This window comes from Elephantulus edwardii, unplaced genomic scaffold, assembly GCF_000299155.1.
Source record: "Elephantulus edwardii isolate Elephantulus edwardi_28Jun2011 unplaced genomic scaffold, EleEdw1.0 scaffold00042, whole genome shotgun sequence".
Lineage (NCBI taxonomy): Eukaryota > Metazoa > Chordata > Mammalia > Macroscelidea > Macroscelididae > Elephantulus > Elephantulus edwardii.
The window spans coordinates 12131556-12154153 of NW_006399792.1; the positions used below are offsets into that span (position 1 = coordinate 12131556).

Here is a 22598-nt window from a genome sequence, read left to right on the forward strand (position 1 = left end):
TTGGACACTATCACCAAGAGGTGGGGACGGGGCTTGTGCACTGCTGGGGGTTTATGCAGCAGCACCCTGTGTGTTAAGGGTCACACAGGTGTGGGTTGCAGGGGGGTCCCAGAGTGTCTGGTAGTCTTCGTTCCTCTGGGGTCTCACAGTCTTCGCTCCTCTGGAGTTCCGCAGTAGGTGGCTGGCTATTGTTCTTCCCGGGTCTCTTCCGGGTCCCTCTCACGGCGTTCCCTCATCTGGTGGCGGCGTTCTCCCGTCTGGCGGCGGCATTCCCCGGTCTGGCGGCGTGCGTTCCCCGGTCTGGCTGGCGGCAGCGTGCATTCCCCCGGCTGGCGGCCTCGCCCTCGCACTGCATCGCCCTCGCGCTGCGTTAATTCTATCCCATAAAGATAAACATGTTACCACAAGATAGATTAAAGAATTGTCCCAACAGTAGTGTTGTGAGCAAGAGCTACTGTCTAGGTTTCTCAATTCATTCCAGCCTTTTTACCACTGTATATTTTAGTTCCTTGCATATGTTCAGTTACAATATCTAGGTAGTAAAGTGAGCAAGGCTTTCTTTAGTTTTTCAAAATTTTATGTGTGGAGTTGGCCTTTAATTATTAGAATTTTTCAAGACTTTAGGAAATAAAGATGACACTTCAAATGAAGTAAAACTCAAAAGCAAAATTGTAGAACTAGAATAATTCAAATATTCAGTGAAGAGTTAATGTTCATGTGTCTGTTCTAAAACAGAAAATTGGTACGCTGGTGTCCAAATAATGCATTCTTTGTGCATAACTATTCTTAAAAAAATACATGCATGCTTTGAATAACATTAGTTTTATGATGACATAAATTATTCCAAAATAGTAGCGCTGAACATACATGATAGAAAGAAGTAAATTCTTTGCCTTTTTCTTTGCTATGGACTGCCAAAAAAAATAAATACGTCTGTCTTAAAAGAAGTGCAACCACAGTGCTCCTCAGAGTCAAAGGCGGTGAAACTTCATCCGACATACTTTGGGCATGTTGTAGGGAGGGGCCTTTTTCCTTGGCAACAGATACCATGTTGCAAAAGATCAGAGACAGTGAGGAAGACACTTAACAAAGTTGATTGGGGGGAAGTTGCTCACTTGACACAGTGACTGTTGACCGTGGACTCAAACATGGAGGAGATTGTGAGGATGGACAGGATGAGACCACGTTCAGATCTGTTCATGGTGTGTCTAGGAATTGTAGTAGACTCAAGGGCACCTAATCACAATTTAAAAATTACTACTTAGATTTTGACTGAGATGTTGTTGAACCTGCCAATGAATTTGGAGAGAATAAACATAAAATATTGCATTATTTAGTCCTCAGACATAGAATATCTTACCCTGAGGGGTTTTTTCCCCCTCTTTAATATTTTATTATTCTTAAAATATAAGTCATTCACTTTCTGTCAAGTGGGAACCAACTCAGAGCTCATCCTCTAGCATGTTTTTAGAGGCTGTAAAGTACATGGGAAGAGATTGTCCATCCCCCCACGAAGCAGCTGTGGGATTCAAACAGCCTGCCTTTGGATTGGCAGCTTGACTCTTTACCTACAAGGTCAACAAGGACATGTTTATTGTTTATTGTTTATTGTATTCATAATCTGCAAAAATAATTCAGTCCTTTTGTATGGCTTGCAAATTATTTGGAAATTTGTGATTGTGAAATATTTCATTAATTTGAACATGTGTGCTTGAGATCTTTCAGTATGTCAGATATTTCCTTAGACACAAAGAGACACAAAAACTTAGGTGGATCTAGCCTAAGAGTCAAGGAATCTGTGAAGCCAGCCATGACTAGAATGACCTACGTGTGAGATTTCATGGGATATTTCTGATAATATCAGCGTGTTTGTTATTGCCACCACCTTACACAGCATAAGTGCCCCAGTTTGGATGATATATCACCCTAGCCACAGCTTACAGTTTAGATGCTCCCACAGCACATCATATATATCCGTATCATTAATCACACTTCATTTAATTGCTGTATTTAACATCTGTCTTCCCATGAGTACAGACACCAGGGCAGGCTTGTTGACAGCTGCTGCAGAGCCAGCATTTGAAGTGGTCCTAGGCAGATGGGAGGTGCTCACCAGATGCTGGCAGAATAAAAGGCACCACACCATCTTTTCAATTCAATATAGTGACTGAAAACCCACAGCTTTTAATTTTTTGTACCTAGTTTATTATGAGAATCTCACCCTATCCTTCTCCATCCTCACAATCTCTGCCGTGTTTGAGACCCTGCAATGATTCAGTCTGTTGTTCAAAAGGTTGAAGTGAGTTGTAATCAGCTTGATGGCACTTAACAGCAATGTTAACAATGATAGTTTATTATCTTGACAAATGCTTATTGTTATTGTTGTTGTATACCTTAGCACTGATCCTTATATAACCCTCTGGCAGGTTTTCAGAGGCAGTCAGTCACACTGGAGGAGATAGAGCAACCTCTCACAGAGCAGCTTGTGGCCTCAAACCACATGCCTTGGGGATTGCGGTACAGCTTCTTGCCACTAGGCCACTGAAGCTTGTTGCTGTTATGTGCTATCAAGTCAGAACTGACTCATAGCTGACCCTTCAGCAGAATTTCAGAGGCTATAAATCCCATGGGAGGAGATTGCGCATTTTTCTCCTACACACCACCCATTGGTGGATTTGAACCATTTGCCGTTGGGTTAGCAATGCAGCTCTTTCTCACTAGGCCATCAGAGCTCCTTTAGAACGAATATATTACAAGGAGGAGAGTTAAAGTTTATATTGCATTTAGTATTTTTCTAAATCTGATAAAATAAGTGAAAAAAATAGGAATTATCAATAGTTCCAAACAAATGAGAGTGTTATTTATAGCATTTACATCATTATTTAATTGTCAAGACAAATATCAAAGAAGTTTGTTACTCCTAAGCTGAATAACACCCAAATGAATTCTGTCTTATTGAATGAAGTTATATAGAACGCTACAACTGTTTATAAACTTGACTTTAAGATTAGTTAGCTAAGAACTTTTTAATTATTTAAATAAAATAATTTACAGCAAGCACTTCATTTAATTTAATAGGAAACAATCTAGTCCTGAAGAATGGAATAAGCACTCCGATGGCCATGAAGAGAAGTGCAGTGTCTTCTTGTTATGCATAAGATGGCTATTACTTGGAGCTGACTCAGTGATTTCAATTAACTATAACACAAAATAAAGAAAAAGAAAAAAAACTGCAATAGTTATTTATTATTACTCAAAAATTTCCTACTGGGTTTGAGACATTTTATAGTAATACAGTTTCATTTTTTACTACTCTGCAAAGGCCAGTTCACATCTGGAATAGGAAACAATACCTGCCTGCTGTTGTTATACATTGTAGAGATAGAACCAACCCATAGCTGACACTTGCACAGGTTACAGAGGCAGTAACTCTCCTGGGAGGAGACTGCCGATCTTTCTCCTGTGGAGCAGCTGGTGGATTCGAACTGCATTCCTTTGGGTTGGTAGCACAGCACCTTACTACTAAGCCACCAGAGCTCCCTCAGAGCTATTTAGCCATGTGAAAATAAATATCCATATTGGAAGTCAGTTAAATGTGAGTAATGACCTTCAGGAGTAAGCTGGCATCTAAGTGACCCCAGTCTACTATTGAGGTGGCTGTGGTATATTACTTTAAGGCATTTACAGATAAAGTTTTATTTTTCATTATATTATGTACATGTTGCTTAATATATTGCTGGCATGATTAAAGTATGAACTTTATTTTCAAGAAACATACTACTTTGTAGTTGTTGTTAGGTGATGTCAAGTACGACTTATATCAACCCTGTGAATAACAGATCTAAATGCTCTCCTATACTGTGCTGTCCTCACCATCTCCGATACACTTGAGCCCATTGCTACAGTCATCACGTTTATCTATCTCGATGGGGATCTTCCTCTCTTTTGCTGACCCCTCCATCTTTCCAAGCATGATAGCCTTTTCCAAGAAATACACTCTACTAGTTATATGTCCAATGTATGAGAAAAAAAGCTCTGTCATCCTTGCTTCCATGGAACACTCTGGCTGCACCTTTTCCAAGACTTATCTGTTCATATTTTGGCAGTCCATTTAGCCCTCTCTCCCACAATACAATTCAAAGACATCAATTCTTCTTCTGTAATCTTTATTCATTGTACCACTCTCAGACACATAGCAAATCATTGAAAAGGCCATGGCCTGAACCAGGCACATCTTAGTTTTCCAGCTGACTTCTTTGTAGTGGTGGTGGTCTTGTACCATCAAGTCAGAACCGACTCATAGCTCACCCTCCAGTGGGTTTTCAGAAGCAGTTATTTGCATGGAGGAGATTGCCCATCCTTCTCCCACAGAGTAGCTGGTGGCAGTGTCCTGTGTGCCTTCAGTGCAGCTATTGCCTCTAGGCCACCAGAGCTATGAAAAATATCCTTATAGTCATAAATGAAAGAAGGTTACAGGATGCAACCGTAGGTGGGGAAACATTGAAAAAGCAATCAAGAAAAAAAACCTTAATTTAAAAAGATTCCTTATTTTTCCCATAAGGAGTGCAGGATGTAAGAATTTTCAGATCCAGTCGAGTAAGCTGGGGGACAGAGAACTCATATCAGCACAGTGTATACCTGTAATCCATGATGAGTGAGGAAAGTGAAGTGAAGATGTCAGGCTTTCAGAGAGAACATTTGAGTTAAGGTGGAAAAGGTGAGTTTAATTAGGAAAGAATGCAATATGTTTAGTATCGAAAGGTAAGCAATAGGAGATAAATTTTAGTTTCCATTTAAATTGAACTATATGTCAATGATGCCAGTTTGAAGACTAAATAAAGTGTGCCTGATCCAGGCCAGTGACTTTTCATCCACTTGTTATGCATCTGAAAGCTAGACAGTGAACAAGGCTGACAAAAGCAGTATTGATGCCTTTGAGTTGTGTTGGAGAAGAGTGCTAAATATCCCTTGGTCTGCCAAAAGAAGGAACAGATTTGTCTTGGAAAAAGTGCTGACGAGGTGCTCTGTAAAGGCAGAGATGGTGATGCATCGTCTTTCATATAGTGAACATGTTGCTAGGAGAGGCTATTCCTTAGAAAGGGAAATAATGCTTAGAGAGGTGGAGTGTCACCAGAAGAGAGGAAGACCTTCAACCAGATGAATTGACAAAATGTCTGCTGCAATGGGCTCCACTGGATGAGAGAGGATAAGGATGGCACAGGATTGGTCCATGATCAGTCATACTCAACCTCATGGCACCTAACAGGAACATATGTGTATATGTGTATATCTATATCTATCTATCTATCTATCTATCTATCTATCTATCTATCTATCTATCTATCTATCATCTATCTATATCTTAATTAACCAAATTTTTTAAAAAAATCTATGACCTTTTCAACACATAATTTTGGTAATACAGTGTTTTCTTCCCACTGTTATTATTGTTATATACCATTAAGTCAGAACCTACCCATTGCTGATCCTCTAGCAGTTTTGAAAGGCAGTGACTTGCATAGGAAGAGATTGCCCATCTTTCTCCTGTAGAGAAACTGGTGGATTTGAACCACATACCTTTGAGTTGGCAGCAGAGCTCCTTACCAATAAACCAAATTAGTTTCATTTTTTTAATAAAAGAATAATAGATAAGAAGACACAACCACTGGTAATACTAAATTCTGGGAATAAATGGAAGACTAGAGAATAGGTTTGTTCTCATTAGTGTCCTCTTTGCTTTCATTAACTCAGAGGATCTATTATATAACTTCTAATAATAGTCTGGTCGATGTTGGAGATTCAGTAGTGGAATTGTCACCATTCAGAACCAGAAAGCTGGATTCAATTCCTGTTCAATATACCTCATGTGCAATTTCCACCTGTCTGCCATTGAGGGCGTTTGTGTTACTGTTATGCTAACTGGTTTTAGCTTAGTCTCCAGACTAAGAAACACTAGCAAGAAAGGCTTGGAGATCTAATTCTGAAAATCAGCCAGTGAAAACTGTATGGATAACAAAGTCCTGATTCAAAGCTTCTAATAAAGATGGTATAGAGACAGGTAGCTCTAGTTCTGTTGTGCATGTGTATGCCATGAGTTAAAACAGATTCAGTACTAACAACAGGAAGCAAATGTTCTACATATTATGACTAATGTTCCATTAATTATTAAAAATAATATACAAAACTAGCTTAAGAGAAAATGTCAGATATTATCTGTCAGTACAGAGGTTTTTATTTCATTTTTCTCTGTTTCTTTAGAACATTCAACCAAACAGTGGGTACATTTGAAGAACTCCAAAAATACCTTGAAGGGTATGTGGCAAACCTGAACCGTGATGATGAAAAAAGACATGCAAAGTAAGTGGTAGAATATTTTCCTAAGCCAGATACGGTAACCAGCAAACAAAGTGGGGTACGAGTTTGCCTTTAATGTGACTTCACTAGAAGAAAGTGGAGAATTCTTTTTGTTTTTCTGCAAAAAGGAAAACACTTAGTACTAGCATTGATTTTAAAAACTCTTTTCTCTGGTAACTTAGCCCAAAAGGATATGTTTTCATTTACAAATAAATTTCTTTGGCTGTCTTTTGATGGGAAATAAAAAGGATTGTTACCTCATACAGCAGTCTTTTTATTCAGATTACAGAAAAAAGAATTAGACTTATCATCTGAATGATTTCAAAAGATATGGCACCTATTACAAATGGAGCTCTGATGATCTAGTGGGTAAGAAATTGTGCTGATAACCCAAAGGTAGGCAGTTTGAATACACCAGCTATTCCTTGGGAGAAAGGTGGGAGGTTTTCTCTCTTGGAATTTACAGACTCTGAAAATTAGCTGGATTTTGTTCCAACATAAGAACATATAATAATATTCCCTGGGAATGTGTGTGGAGAGGGAGTTAGAGCTATAAATACTATGACATAATGAATATATTATTTAAGGAAAACTGACAGCTTTAAAAATGAAAATTATTATAGAATATTTGCTGCATTTTGTAGAGCACATGCATACCATAAACTGCTATCAAAGGTATGTAGTCAAAAGTTTTATAAACCTAAAGTTTGAGTTAAATTAGAGCATTCAGTCAGAACCTTTTTTTTATTATTATTAAATTTTATTAGTTTTAATGAACATTTACAGAGATTTTGGGTTTTCATTCATTCATTGTTGCACTATTTTCTCCACCCTCCTCCCCAGTTTGTTCTTCTTCCCCCGCCATCTGAATGTCAGAACCTTTTAAGCTTTTTTCCTCCAATAAGCAAATTTTTATTTTTTAATCCTGAAGGCCTTTCATAAGTCACAATAATTTATAGCTGTCTAACCAAAAGCAATAAAAGTTAATTAAAGAAGAAAAATTACTATTTCAGAACAACAGTATTTGGACAGAAAGCAGCAAATACTTTTTTATATTTCACAAAAGCAGTTATTCTGATTCAGCCATGGGAAGCTTCAAGATCAGATAAAAATAGCAAAAATAGAAAACTGCAGCAAAGATTCTCAGTGAGAAAACCTTCTTATTGAGCAAAAAAAATTGCTCTCTGGTTTCATTTCTTCTCACTCTCCAATCAAACGTTTTTGTATTTTATTGTTATTTTTTAAAACCTAATCCAAGTATCTTTTACATAGCACAGAATTCACCATTTATTGCTCTGACTCATTTACCTATTATGAGTATTCATTCAGCTAGGTGTCTTTCATTTTTTTATTTGTAAATGCTACTGTTTGGTTTGTTTTTCTCCTTGGATGGGCTTGAATCTGATCCTATAAAAGTAGAGATAGCTTTGTGACAACCGTGGGCAGAATGAATGGCAGAAATAGGATTGTTTAATTAGAGTACAATTGTATACGGGATGAGATTCCATCAGGGGTCAACTATAAGCTGTCACACTTCTTCTACAGGAGGTCCATGTCTAACTGGAAGCTGTCCAAAGCACTCTCTCTGGAGATGATTCAGCTGAAGGAGAAAGTGGCCAGATTTTCCTCATCGTCCCCATTCCAGAACCTTGAGATTATTGCAACACTGGGCGTTGGTGGGTTCGGAAGAGTTGAGCTTGTAAGGGGTTTACGTTTCAAGCATCTGAGAGAAGCCTTTCTGACTTTCATTTTGTTTTCTATTCCAGTGGATATTAGAGAAATATCTGAATTTTTACTGCTGTCTAAACCTTTATTTTGAAAAGAAATGGAAAAAAATTATATGCTGTACTCTGTGTAGTAGTGAGCAAGTATCTTTTAATAATATATCTGCTATATGAAGCTTTTTACATCATATACATACATGTATATACACACACACAACCACTTCCTAAATAACATACCTCTGTAAACCCTATGAACTTTGATAAATGTAACTAGTTGAAGAGGGGCTTCAAGCCTTTTGTTTATAGGGTTGCTATAAGCTGTGCTCTACTCTAAGGCAGTCAACTATATATATACACACACACACACACATAATGTATATAGTTTTTTTGATGATAAGTATGTACAAGAAGGGAAGACCCTGGATGAAGATGGATTGACACGACACTTTAACTGGGATAATGGGGTTAGATGTGTCAGAGACAGTGAGGCTAGTTCAGGATAGATTAGGGTTCAGAGCTGTTGTGCATAGGGTCCTATGAGTTGCAGATGACTTGATGGCACATAGCAACAACAGCAACAACCAAGTAAATATCCTTAAAAGCTTAAGACATATGCAAGGTATGTTTCTATAAAATACTCAGACACATTGGATCTCTATACAGTAGAGAAAAGTAGAAGAGACAGAGCAAAGAAATCTTCAGCATTACACTTAAATCTCTTAACCTCCACTACCATACCTTTATAGGCTGATTTGGCTTTTAGCATGTTATTACTGAGTTGTTCAAAATTTTCCATCAGATACGAGGAAAGAAGGGGAGTGCATGAAGAAGTTTGATGAGCAGTCTTCTGTGGTGTTTACCAGGACATCTGGCAACTTGGCACTTGATTTCTGTGGCATCTTCCACACTACCATATCTCTTAAGTTTTAGAAGCTGCTTCTGGAATGTGGCACTCACAGACCAAGTGTTCTGAAGAAAATTTAGAACAGAGATCTGAGTCTTCCTAGGGTGCAGATGGCTCTGATCCCTTGGCAATTAGCAAACACTTCTTTGCCCATCAGATTTTCAACAATTCACTGTATATTAACCTCCGGGAACTATGCTGACACTTCCATCTGCCGCATGGCTTGAGTACAAGCAGCTCTGAAATATTGCCAGGAGACTCTGGATAGAACGTTTCACACCTAGTTGGGGGTGCAGTGTGGATCCTTCATAGGGCAAAAGACATTTGTCAACTTTGTTGTGCCATATGCAGAGAAAAGGACAATACCCGTCTGCAATGGTTGTTTTTATCAAAGATCTTGGCAATAAGATTAAATGAATAATTATGGGATTTATTTCTATAGTTAGATAATAATAATGAGAGCAGTAATCCTACCATCGATTTAAAAACTTCAGGCAGCATTAATGTGGAATGGGAGCAAAATATAAGATCCAGCCATTCTTTGCAATGTAGTTATTTGTCAGATGTAACTGATTATGGAGTTTAAATCCTTTTAGAACCAATACTTATTTTATAATTTTTATCTCCTTTTAAGGGAAAAGTCTGGTTATCTGACTAGGGTAGTGTTCTCTGATTGAGTTTTCTCTGAACTGATAAAAGTGTTCAGTATATCTGTACTATCCAATGAGGTTGACCTGTTGACCATTGAAATGTGACCAGTGAGGTTCTGGAAGTAAATTTCTTTTTAAAGGTTTTTTTTTTTTTTTTTTTTTAATGGCGTGAATGTTTGTAGAGCAGGTCAGTTTTCAGTTCAACAGTTCATGCACGTTAGGCAAATATTTTAAAAACATGTTATTTTGAATTAGTGTCTCCTAATGTTCTTCACCTTATAGGGCCTTGGTTTAGCTGAAAATTGAATCACAAGACTGAGTTCAATTCCTAACCTCAAGAGTGACTAAGGGTCATATTCTCAGGGATTCCTTCAGCTTCTGTTTGACCAATAATTATGGTCTTTTTATGATTTTAAGTTTTATTCCACACTTTTCTCTCACTCTGTCCAGAACCTTCTAATATAATATTTTCAGGATAGTAAATTGTAGTAGCCAGGAGCCTCAAATGCTTCTGGTCTCAAGGTCATAAAGGGTGAGGTTCACATGATCTATTAGTCTTTTGAACCAATTATTTCCCTGCACGTTCTTGCTCCAGTTAGGATGAGATCAATAATAGCACTTTACATGACTGCACACAACCTCATTAGACCTCAGTCTCTATTGACCAAAATAATTTGTAGAACATTTTCTTTATGACAGTGTCCTGCCAATTAACTTTGATGTGCTAATTGTGTTTTGATGTGCCAAGGGCACAAGACTACAGTCTCAGGGGGAAACAAGATGTCTGGCTATGACTAAGAAACTTTGCTCCCTGAAGGCTCTACTGTATTCCTGGACATGTTTATGTTATACCTAAATCCATATGTAGAAATATACAACCCTATATATGTGTGTGTACATTAGTCAATGTAGGTACACTCTCCTTCCAATTCCTGTTCATCTTGTATATCTTTCTATGTAGCCATTTGAAACAGTTTTGGTTTGTTTTTATTTTTTTTAAATAATAATAAATTTAAATAATGTCATGAAAATAGAGGTTAGCAGATATAGGGTTACTAGATATAGAAAATCAAATTCTAGATATATAAAGCTAATTTATATGTTTCTTTTTGAAGAATTGAGGGTTTTAAAGATAAAATTTGGCAATTACAGTCAGTGTTTCATGTCATAAAATCAAAAGTGAAAAAATAGTTCTAAACATTATATCTTCTAACTAGAAGTTGTGGAAGGTTTAAAAAAAATATTTTCTTGTTTAAGAAAAAAATTTGAAATCCTATTTATGAACTATTTTGGAAGTGTCCCTATCTGAATAGGTATCAATACTCAGGTGAATACATGATTAAATGCTTTCACACAAATGTGAAAAACTCTTATTAATGAACCTGTTTTTATAGATACTACAAATCTTCACCAGTAAGCTGATTTTGAGAATCTTTCTGTTTCGCATGTAGGTTAAAGTGAAAAATGAGAATGTTGCTTTTGCTATGAAGTGTATAAGGAAGAAACACATAGTTGACACCAAGCAACAGGAGCATGTTTACTCAGAGAAGAGAATTCTTGAAGAGTTGTGTTCTCCATTCATCGTGAAGTAAGTGAGCATTCAGCCTTCAGGACTTAGCATTTTAGGCGAGAAGACAGGAGGAGAAGAAGAGGAAGCCCTCCTTGGAATTCTTCATTCATCACAGCAGTAACATTAATAAAAGCAAATGCTTAAAATGGCCAGAAAGTAGAAGTTTGAGATCCGGGACCAGGGCTTTTCCAGATGATTTTGTTTTTTAGTAAGCCTTAGGAAAGTGACAGTGGGAGACAAAGGGGGTAGAAATAGAGGGACAGTGTGAATATAAAAAATGATCATGGAGTAACGATCACTAAGTGTTTTTATTTTGAAATAAAGCAAGACTTATGTGTAAAGGAGCAAGAATTCATCCGGAGATTCGGCAGTGTAGGTGTGCTAATGTTGGGTTACAGCCAGCAGTGGGGTTTGGACCTCATGAGCTTCCGTAGAGCGCTGGAAGCTCTTTGGAAGTTCACGTGGTCGAGTGGTAAGGACTGAGCTGTCAACCTTAAAGCATGCTGTTCAAATACACAAGCAACTCCATGGGAGGAAGATGGGTAATCTCCTCCAGTGTGATTTACTGCCTTTGAAAACCTGTTTGAGGATCAGTTATGGGTCTGTTCCTAATCTATGGTACGTAACAACCACAATAATGCTTAGATATCAGGAGATTAATCTTCTATTAATTCCTTCTGTAGTCATCACAAGAACTAGGAAGAGAAATATAAATAATTATAGAATTCATCTTCATTGATGTTGAGTTGGATCCAATTCAGAGCTGACCCTCCAGAGCTTTTGAAAGGCCGAAAATCACAAGAGGAGATTTCCCATCTTTCTTTCAAGGAGCCCATGGTGGACTCGAACTTCCAGGGAAATGCTGTGTTTGGATTATTAGCACAACTCCCTACAGATTATGCCACCAAACCATTGAGCTATCATGTGGCCCACTACTTGTGAATTCATGATTTAGCAAGAGAAACCAATTTATATATTCATTTATGTCTTAATGCCCCAGAGTTTATATTAGTAATTTCTAAATGATTGGAAATACTCCTATAATGAATTAGATTTCTATTTTCTGGTTAAATTTCTCAAAAGATTCTTCTTGCCTAACCATATTTTCAGTCCTTTATTTCTTATTTTAAATTTTTCAAAATTAAAAAGGAAGTGTGAATTTCATGCAATTCTCACAATAGTCACTAAATTACCTTTCTATTAATTATAATCCCAAAATATGCTTTCATTATAAAAATATCATTAACAAAGTAGGATAAGCAGCTTTAGGGCATATACCGAGGGTTAACCATTTTATTTTTATTCTCAGTTCTTTGCAAGGTGGTTGGAATATAGTAGGCCAATGATAATTTCAAGAATACTTACTAATGATATTTATGGAGAAGTTAAACTATATTAGACATTATTTTTCACTATTCATTTGATAATCAGAATAGACCAAAAAGTTTGATTATACTCACAGCATGATAAGAAAGCAAAATGTTGATAATAAATGGCTGATCTGGTTCGAGAGCCCACCTCTGATCATTTTTTTAGATTGCTTCATTTGTCTGTACATGATAGGTTTGCTGTATTATCTCCTTTAGCTTGGTTCTAGTGCTCAGGCAAGGCTTAATCTCTTGATCATTAAGACTTACTTGTTGTTGTTACGTGCATCGACAGTGACTCATAGTGACCCGATGTAAAACAACCCTAAACCCTGCTCTATCCTGTGCCAATCTCACTGTCTCCACCACACCTACCCCCATTACCTCAGTCACCGAAACAATCCATCTCATCGAGGGTATTCCTCTCCCGCGCTGCCCCTCCACCCTCCCAAGCATGATGTCCCTCTCCAAAGTCTGATTCCTCCTTGCAACATGTCCAAAGTATGTCAGACAAACCTGAAGAATCTTTGCCTCCAAAGAGCATCCAGGATTCACCCTCTCTAGGACAAACCTGTTTGTTCTCCTAGCAGTCCATGGTATATTCAACACTCTTCTGCAACACCATAGCTCAAAGGCATCAATTCTCTTTCTATAATCCCTAGTCATTGTCCAGCTCTCTGATGCATAGCAAGTGATTGCAAAGACCATGGCCTGTATCAGGTGCACCTTAGTCTCCAGACTGAAATCGTTGCTCTTCAGTACTTTGGAAAGGTCTCTGAGAGCATATTCTTCCTTATCCAGCCTCCTTTCAAAACTGTTGTTGACTACAGTCTCTCATTTCCCCAGTTCTAGAAGAGAGTTGCCAACTGAGAGCTGGACCTACATCCTTCCCTGGGATTATTCTTCCCTGAAGAGAACCCCTCTGCCCAAGATCATGCCTTTTTCCCATTTCCTGCTTATGATTGCTGTCTTGTGGGGCTAGATAGAAGGGGAGCTGTGGAGTTGTAGTCTGTAGGGAATTACATTGCTAATCTGAAGGTTGTACGTCTCCAGTAGTGAAAATCCACTATGGACAGAAGATGAGTAGTCTTCTCCTGTGTAATTTACAGTCTTGGGAATCTGATGGAGGGACAGTTGTCTGGCAGAACTGACTTAATCGCAATGAATTGAGTTGATATTTAAAGTTGTCCAGGTTATCCCAGAAGTGCCCCTTGACCTTGCCGCTGACACTTTTGCTACTACTACATTACTCTCTGCCCCGATTTGCCCCTTTTCCACCTTTATGCATTCTGGTCGTAGTGGACCCTTCACTGAACTTACTGCCTTGAAACCTCAGTTCTAGAGTGTGTTCCTAGGAGAACTCAGCATAAATTGCTCAGCTGAAAAAAACACAAACATGAACATAAATAACCATTATGTGTGATTTAAGGGAGTTAAGTGAGGAGACCTCTGAGTTTTCAAAAGTAGAAACCACGTTTATTATGTGGCTACTTCAAGAAAGTAGACTTTTAGCTTGACCTTGAAGAATGGATGACAACTCACACTGAAATTGAGATGAAGAAATTAAATGTCTGGGAAGAGAGTTCCTGTTATGTGCTGTGTATTTGGAACCGGTCAATTGCTGACTCTTCAGCAGCTTTTCAGAAGCAATAAATCACACAGGAGGAAACTGCCCGTCTTTCTCCTCAAGAGCAGCTGGTGGATTTGAGCTGCATGTTTTGGGGGCTGACAACACAGCTTCTTACCATTAGGCCACCAGAGGACCCTCTGGAATGAGAGAGCAGCTCAAACAAAGAGATCAGCATAAGCAAATGGAAGGTTGTAGAAAGATCAGAGTATCCTCAGGAAGTGGTCCATTGTAACCTTGGGATGTTTACAGGGAGCAGAGGGACATTGTTCAAAATGTTATTGATGGTATATTTAAAGCATATTGAGAGTTTTAAACTCTATTTCCAATGATAACCTTGTTTTTTGTCTGTATTCACAGATTATATCGTACTTTCAAGGACAATAAATATGTATACATGCTTCTGGAGGCCTGCTTAGGAGGAGAGCTATGGAGTATATTAAGAGACAGGTAATGTAAAAAGTTTAAGAATAATAGCTTTTGGCTAACCATAACTGGTCTAAGAACTCTGAAGAATGCTATATTTGCAGTTACTTATAGAATCTTAAAAGGAAACTGTTGGAAAATTATTATAAGGAAATATTGCCAGTTTGTAAAATACAGCTGTTTTAATTATGCTTTATTAGTTAACATTGCACAAGTTTATAAGGTTATCATTGTCCTTTCCATTTGGGGGAAGAAAAAGAGTTTAAGGTCACATAGTTTGTTCAAGGTAGAGCAGAATATAAACCTAGGTTTTTCTGGTTGACCGTCTTTTCCTAGAAGGGTGATTTAATGAAAGGTATGTAGTTAAGTTCTTATTGCAAAGAAGAATAAGAAGTTTGTGAAGAATACATTTTATAATAATATGCTTTTCACATGATCCAAACATAATTCTTTACTGAAGACTATCTATTACTTGAAAGCCAACACTATGACGGGTTTATAGACAATGCAAGTTTTCTATTCAAAATAATATACAATGTATAAGTTTCTCCTCTGACAAGCTTAATGGTTTCTTAGGTAGATGATATATAAGATTTTAAAATATTTTATTACTTAAGTTGAAAAGATCCTGAGACTTCCTCTGACATACTCTGGACATGTTGCAAAGAAGGACCTGTCCTTAGAGAGGGACATCAAGCTTGGTAGGGTGGAGAGACGGCACAGGAGAGGAAGACCCTCAATGAGATGGATTGATTCAGTTACTGGGGTAATATGGGAAGCTGTGTCAGCGAAAACAAGATTGGAACAGAATAGAGCAGGGTTTAGGACTGTTGGACATAGGATTGCTATGAGTCGCAGGTGACTCGATGGCACATAACAACAAGCTGAAAATTAAATAATGACACAGAGTATTGTAATATGTAATTGTTGTTGTGTAGCGTAGAGTCAGAACTGACCCAAAGCTGACTCTCTGGTGGGTTTTCAGAGGTAGTTAATTGTACAGGAGAAGACTGCCTATCCTTTTCCCATGGAGAAGCTGGTGGCCTTGAACCTCGTGGCTTCGGGGTTGCAGCGCAGCGCCTTGCTACAATTAGAAGGCAACAAAAGGGCATTGTAGATAGTAAGCGAGAACAAGGCAGTAGAAAAACTTGATGGTAGAGGAAGAACTTCTAATCAATTCTAAAGATACAAAATTTTACTGAAATATAGAGGAAGGGAAACTGGTTTACACTAAAGGAGGAAGTTGAGAAGCCTTCAGATCGTTCTGTGAATGAGTTGTAGAACAACTTGAATAGAGAACAAAGAAGATGAGAAGGTAAAATGACACTAGTTTATGGAGGTAAATCCCAGGCCAAAATATTTAGACACTATTAATTGAGCCAGTGTTCTCAGGCATTTATAATCATAAATGGAACTTTTCTAACATCTAACTGCTGGTCTTTACCTCCAGAGAATATGATTCAGTTCTTCTAGGAATGAGATGCAGAAAATTATGGGTTTGGGTTTTTTGTGAATTTTTAATGCTTATCATTAATTCTGATATGCAGTAATCATTGATAATCATTCATCTAGGCAATAGAAAATCATTAAAACTCTGAGTAGAAGGCAATGATGATGTGTTAGGAACATACATTTACTGTTAGGTTGGCTAAAACAGAGGGACTTGGAGGGCAGAGGAGAATTTCTGACACCTGAAGGACTATCAACATCTGCCATCTTTGCTTCTATAAAAATTTTGTTCAGAAAACCTACATCCATTTTAAGAAGGAATTCTTTCTTCCTTTTGGAGCTGTAGCATTGTAGTTCACAGGTTGTTATGATTCTAACCCACGGGTAGCCCCCTCTCTCACAGCTGGAATCTGTGAGAAAGACGGACAGTCTCTTCCCCTGTGATTTACAGCCTCCGAAACCCTCTAGAGGGTCAGCTGTGGATTAACTTTGGCTTGACAGCAATGAATTTGAGTTTTACTACCTGTTAGATACGATGCCTAATCCTCAAAACAACACATGGACTAAGTTGCAAACTCACCTTACAGATATTGCTGTGAAACTCAGAACAGTTAAACAATTTACTCAACAACAAAGAAAATGGTAAAAAAAAAAGAAAATGGTAAAAGTCATATTTAAACCTAAGATCTCTCACTCCAAACCACTCTTCAGTTATACTATGTATACTTAACCATTACATTGTTATAATTTATTATGGAAATTACACACTGTGCCAGCAAAAGAAAAATTCTCCCCTGAGCAAATTTCTCCATACAGAAAAGCATCATGACTTGGACTATTGTTATGTGGCATATGTAGTTGTGGTGGTGGACCACTGAGTCATAACTGATCCTCTAGTAGCTTTTCCAAGACAATTAATTGCATGGGAGGAGATTGCCCATACTTCTTCCACAAAGCAGCTGACAGATTCGAACTGCATGCCTTCAGGATTGCAGTACAGCTTCTTACCATTAGGCCATCAGAGTTCCAGATGGCATGTAAGCCAGAAATAAAAATACACTTGTTATAATTTTGAGAAGTTAGGTTAAAATTCTCTATTGAAATAGTTCTATTTTTTCCAGTACTTGCCACATATGTCCAAATACATATGTGATCACTTTCTTATCTTCCTATTTTACATATTCCCCTATGATTTCTAGCATTGATCATTTAGATATAAACATTTTCATTTTAGTGATACAGTTCTTTGTTTTTATCAGGTTCTCCTCCCACACCAAGCTCTTTATGATCATTTACAAGTTCTCTGTAAGCACAAAATATTTTCTAGCATTGATACCCTGAAAAAAAAGGTATATTAACACATTTATCCAACAGTGGTCAGTGCCTATAGAAGACAAAGATGAGTGTCCACAGAATTAATAGGGGCCATGCTTTCATTGCAGGGGCAGCTTTGATGAACCTACTTCCAAGTTTTGTGTTGCTTGTGTGACAGAAGCATTTGATTACCTGCATCGACTAGGTATTATCTACAGGGACCTGAAGCCAGAAAATTTAATTCTAGATGCAGATGGTTACCTTAAATTGGTAAGTCACATTCTCTATTTTATAATTATCTTATGAGATATTTCAAAACACAACGCTGTTATTATCCTTGCGATTTTATTTTTCGTTTGAATGCAGCTGTTATTTTTACAAAGGGGGCTGTGACCTTGGAAAATAGCACCTGTAATTCTGAGAGCAGTATTCTAACTCCATTCTTCCTATATATAAACTGAAACATGCCAGTTGGATTTGTTATGCTTACTGAACAGTCATATAATAGCATGTCTTTAAAATTGGATTGTTATTATCACTTTTGTTTAGTAATTTTAGTTAGGTTTTAATTGACTCCTATTACTTCGTCTCATGTAATTTGGGTCTGTTATCAGGAGGGGCCAGTGATTGGGAAAAAAAAACATGATGCTGGAAAAGGTGAAGCCCCAGGGAAAGAGAGGAAAACCATAAAGGAGATAGATTGACACAATGACTGTGACAATGGATTTGAGCATATCTGAGATCATGAAGGAGGCACAAGATAGGGCAAGGTTCAAATACATCTATTTTCCATAGAGTTGTCATGAGAGGTAGTTGACCCCACTGCACCTAATCCACTTCTGAACAACTTGCCTCTGGAAACTCTATGAACTTTGATAAATGTTGACACTTGTAGAGGGGCTTCAGGCCTTTTGTTCATAGGGTCACTATGAGTCGTGCTCGACTCGAAGGCAGTTAACAAGAACAACTTATAACAAATGCTGTATGAATAAAAATAGATAATATAACCCCTTTCTCAATATAGGAAGAAGATTCAGTGTATAAATGTTAGTTCTTACTGGTTCCTGGAGAGTCATCTTTGATCTATCGTGAACTTAAGTACATTAGAATGAGATACTAATGAATCATTAGAATGAGATACTGCTGGCTAAATCCTTCACTATGTCTGTGACCATTGGAATAATTTTTTAAATACCTCTGAGTGATTCTGATTACAAGACTTCTTAAGGACTTCTTGAGGATAGAGACTTTCCTTGTTGCCACCTTGGTAATCTCCCAGTGTCTGACATGATCTTCTTTGCATGTCATACTAAAGAAAACTAGTGCCAGCCAACCTGAAACTGCTTTCAGAGAGAAACTATTAATGAATGGGACAGTCATACTAGAAGGTCCTGGATATAGTGGTGACTAAATGTAGGGGAGAACTCAAAGTCAGAATAATGACTAAGTTTAGTTGCCTCAAAAGGATAGTAGAACCTCTGAGACTATTATCCTTAGCTGACCTATGAACCTTCGAACTGAACTAACCCTGGTGGAACAACTTTTAGCCAAATAATAGAAATGTCTGATGAGCATTTTGCTGGTGAAAAGAATTACCAGACAGATAATATTATCTCTTTCTTGGGATTATATCTGGGAGTATAATCTCAACCAAACAGAATCAGAAGGACAGCAATTCTCTAAAGAATGGAACTCAGAATGTAGGAAAGGTGGTGGCAAAGGGATGAAAGGAAACAAGACAATGGTGAGAATGATGATAGAATGTGGGGATTGTAATCCATGTCATAAAATAATATATGTATAAATGGTTAAATGGAATAACCACCTGGTCTATAAATTTTAACTCAAGTTTTAAGAATAATAAAAAAAAATTTCAAAAGGTTAGGCAGTTGTAACTGAGGAAATAACAGGACACATTATCTCTCAGGAAGGAAGCCCATTCTGTTAGGTAACTTAAACTATCTTTGAAATTAATAGTTCCAGTGAGTTAATATGTACTATTTATCAGATCTTTTCACTGCCACTAAGCCAATTCCAACTCTTTGAGACTGAATAGAAACATCGCCTAAGGTGCCAAAGCTAAAACTCTTTGTACACAAAAATTGCCACATTTTTCTCTTGTGGAATGGTTTGTGGATTTGAACCAATGACCTTTTGGGTAGTAGATAATAACTTAACCAGTGCAGCAGTAGAATTCCTTAAGTATTACCTTGTTGTTGTTGTTGTGTGCCATCAAGTCAGAACTGACCCATAGCTGACCCTGGGCGGAGATTGCCCATCCTTCTGCTGCAGAGCAGCTAGTGGATTTCAATCTCATGCCATCAGATGTCTTAAAATCTCACTGTGACGTTTAAAAAAAAACATCAAGAGGCATGAAAAGTGATATTACAAATGTATGGTTCAGGTTACCAGAACACATGGGGAATTTCTCTGAGGACAGAAACCAAGCTTGAGCTAGAAAGAAATCAGGCATTGAAGCTATTAGCTATTTTGTGGGCACTAAGTACCCAAGATGGCTCAGAGGTTTAATTGTAATAGTTTCACCTCTGAGAACTGGAGGCCAAGCCATGGATCTGGGCTGTGTGGGAAGTTGAATTAGAACACGTTGCATGAATCCAGAAACCACACAAATTACACTGCCAGAAAAATAGAAAACAAGAAAATAATTCAATTTATAGAAAACAAAATACGTGCATGGAAACATGTTTTTCTCATTTTTGATGCTTGGTAGAGCACACACAAGCCTCCTCTAAGAATTCCTGGCTCCAAACCTGGTGGTCTTTGTTGAAGATTGTGGAACAGTCTTTATGAAGCAAAAGCCCATGCAATAATTTTATTTCAAAGGTGAATGTGAGTTTATAGCATACACTATTGCCTCAACAATAAGATATATTATTAGATGAAAAATACACTTAATTCAGTACACTATCTTAAGATAGAGTTCTGAGGAACATGAATCACATCTTAAAAATATAATGACATGAGGGGAAAAATGCTATGAATATTAGTCGATAAAAGCAAAATGACCAGATGCAGGTAAAAATGCTTCCTATATATTGAAATAATCAAATATAGAATATAAAATAAATGCATATTATAATTTCTCTTCATAAGAAAGGGAGTTCAAAATGAGTAAGGAACAAGAAACTATCAAAAAAGGCCTAGCTGTTCTGCTAGAAAATCAAGAATACAATAATTGAAATAAAAATAGCATTGGAAGTTTAATGGTGAAGTGATATATATTGGATTAATCCTCTTGCTCAGATTAATTAAAATTTAAAAATTGAAGTGGAATTAGAGAGCAAGAAAAAAATGACCATTCCAAGTTTGCTTGCCTCACTGACACATTCCTCAGCGTATAAGGCATGGAGGATAAGTCTTCCGCTAACTTCATACTTAAGGTGAAATACTGAACACTATCTCAGTGGATTGTGTACAGGTGATGAAAATTTGCTCCCCTACCTGTATACAACACTAAATGGATGTCTTCATCAATCCAGTAAACTATAAAAAAACATGAAGAACCAAATACTAGAAAGGAGAAGTTAACTGCTCTTATTTGTAGACATCATGATTGTTTGTATAGAGAAGCCTTAGGAATTCCCCATAAAAAGTATCAGAAAGGATAATTTAATTAATAATGGCTATAGGCTCAAGACCAATATACAAGTAAATATTGTATTTTTATTTTTAGGCAACAAATAATTGGTCATTGAAATAAAAAAGATCATTAATGGCATCAAAATTATAAATAATTTTTTTATTCATTTTAATGAATGTTTACAGAGACTTAGGATTTCCAGTCATTCATTGTTGCACTTTTCTCCATGCCCAGCCCCTCACTCCCATTCACTTTTCTACTTGAAAAGTAAAAGAAAAATTCTTTCATTGTTATGCAATCTCTCCCCCCAAGTCCACTCCACTATGCCATCTTCATTCTGGACTTCTGTAATAACAATAATACCCAATCATATATCCCTTTTATCTCCCTCATCTGTTTCAATGCAGTATACATCATTCATCCCCTCCTTCTCTGTCTTCCCTCAACCCCGATGTCAGTCCTGTTTTACAACAGTGGCCCTGTGCAATATTTGTCCTTTTGTGACTGATATATTTCACTCAGCATAATGTCCTCCAGGGTCATCCATTTTGCATCATATTTCATGAGTTCCTTGTTTTTCAGTGCTGCGTAGTATTTCATTTTGTGAACATACCAGAGGTTCTCTATCCATTCATTTGTTGATGGGCAAAATGATGAATAATTTGAACAAATATGACTTAAATATACATGTATATTACAAAAAGAGCTCTGGTAGCCTAGTAGATGAGGAATTGTGAGGCCAATCCAGAGAGTTTGAATCCACCTCCTTCAGAGAAAGGATCGTCTGCTTTACTAAGCATTATGTCCTTCACGCATCTACCTCTTTTGACAATATTTCTAAAATACGTGAGATGATATATCATCATCTTCTCTTTGAGCATTCTGGTTACACTTATTTGTTTCTAAGACATATTATTTGATTGTTCTGGCAGCTTCTGATACAGTAAATATTCCTCACCAAGTTATAATTCAAAAGTATCAAGTCTTTAGCCTTTCTTATTTGTTCATATTCCATGTGCAAGTGAAGTAAGCATGTTGTTGTTATTATTGTGTACTATCAAGTTAGAATTGACCCATAGCTCACCCTCCAGTGGTTTTTCAGAGGCAGTCACACAGGAGGCGATTGGCCATTCTTCTCCTGTGAAACAGCTGGCAGATTTGAATTATGTGTCTTTGGGATTGCAGTAGTTTTGTTACCACTAGGCCTAGAGGAATATATTACAACTATAGGGTAGAAAAGAAATAGAAAGAAAAAGAAAAAGAATTAATTAGACATTAACAAAATTAAAAACTTCTGGTAATCAGCTGTGAGGGACCTCTCAAGAGTACTGAATAGCAATGACGTCAGGCTGGAGACTAAGGTGCACCTGATCCAGGCTATAGTCTTTGCAATTACGTGCTATATGTCGGAGAGTTGCATAGTGACTAGGGATGGTAGAAAGAGAATGGATGCCTTTGAGCTGTGGTGTTGGAGAAGAGTGTTGAATATACCATGGACTGCTAGGAGAACAAACAAGGTTTGTCCTGGAGAGGGTGAAGCCAGAATGTTCCCTGGAGTCAAGGATTCTGAAGCTTCATCTGACATACTTTGGGCATGTTGCAAGGAGGGACT

The 22598-nt window shown here is 37.4% G+C and overlaps 1 protein-coding gene across 2 annotated transcripts in view; it reads left to right on the top strand.

Moving 5' to 3' along the window:
* The window catches only part of PRKG2 (protein kinase, cGMP-dependent, type II), a 201093-nt gene that overhangs the window by 97350 nt on the left and 81145 nt on the right, over positions 1-22598 (top strand). The window contains exons 9-13 of one of the 2 annotated variants that reach the window (XM_006885285.1): positions 6259-6357; positions 7900-8053; positions 11084-11220; positions 14557-14646; positions 17514-17655. In XM_006885285.1, coding sequence (XP_006885347.1) covers positions 6259-6357; positions 7900-8053; positions 11084-11220; positions 14557-14646; positions 17514-17655 — 622 coding nt within the window. The remainder of the gene's footprint in view (positions 1-6258; positions 6358-7899; positions 8054-11083; positions 11221-14556; positions 14647-17513; positions 17656-22598) is intronic. The other variant, XM_006885286.1, reaches the window with a different exon arrangement.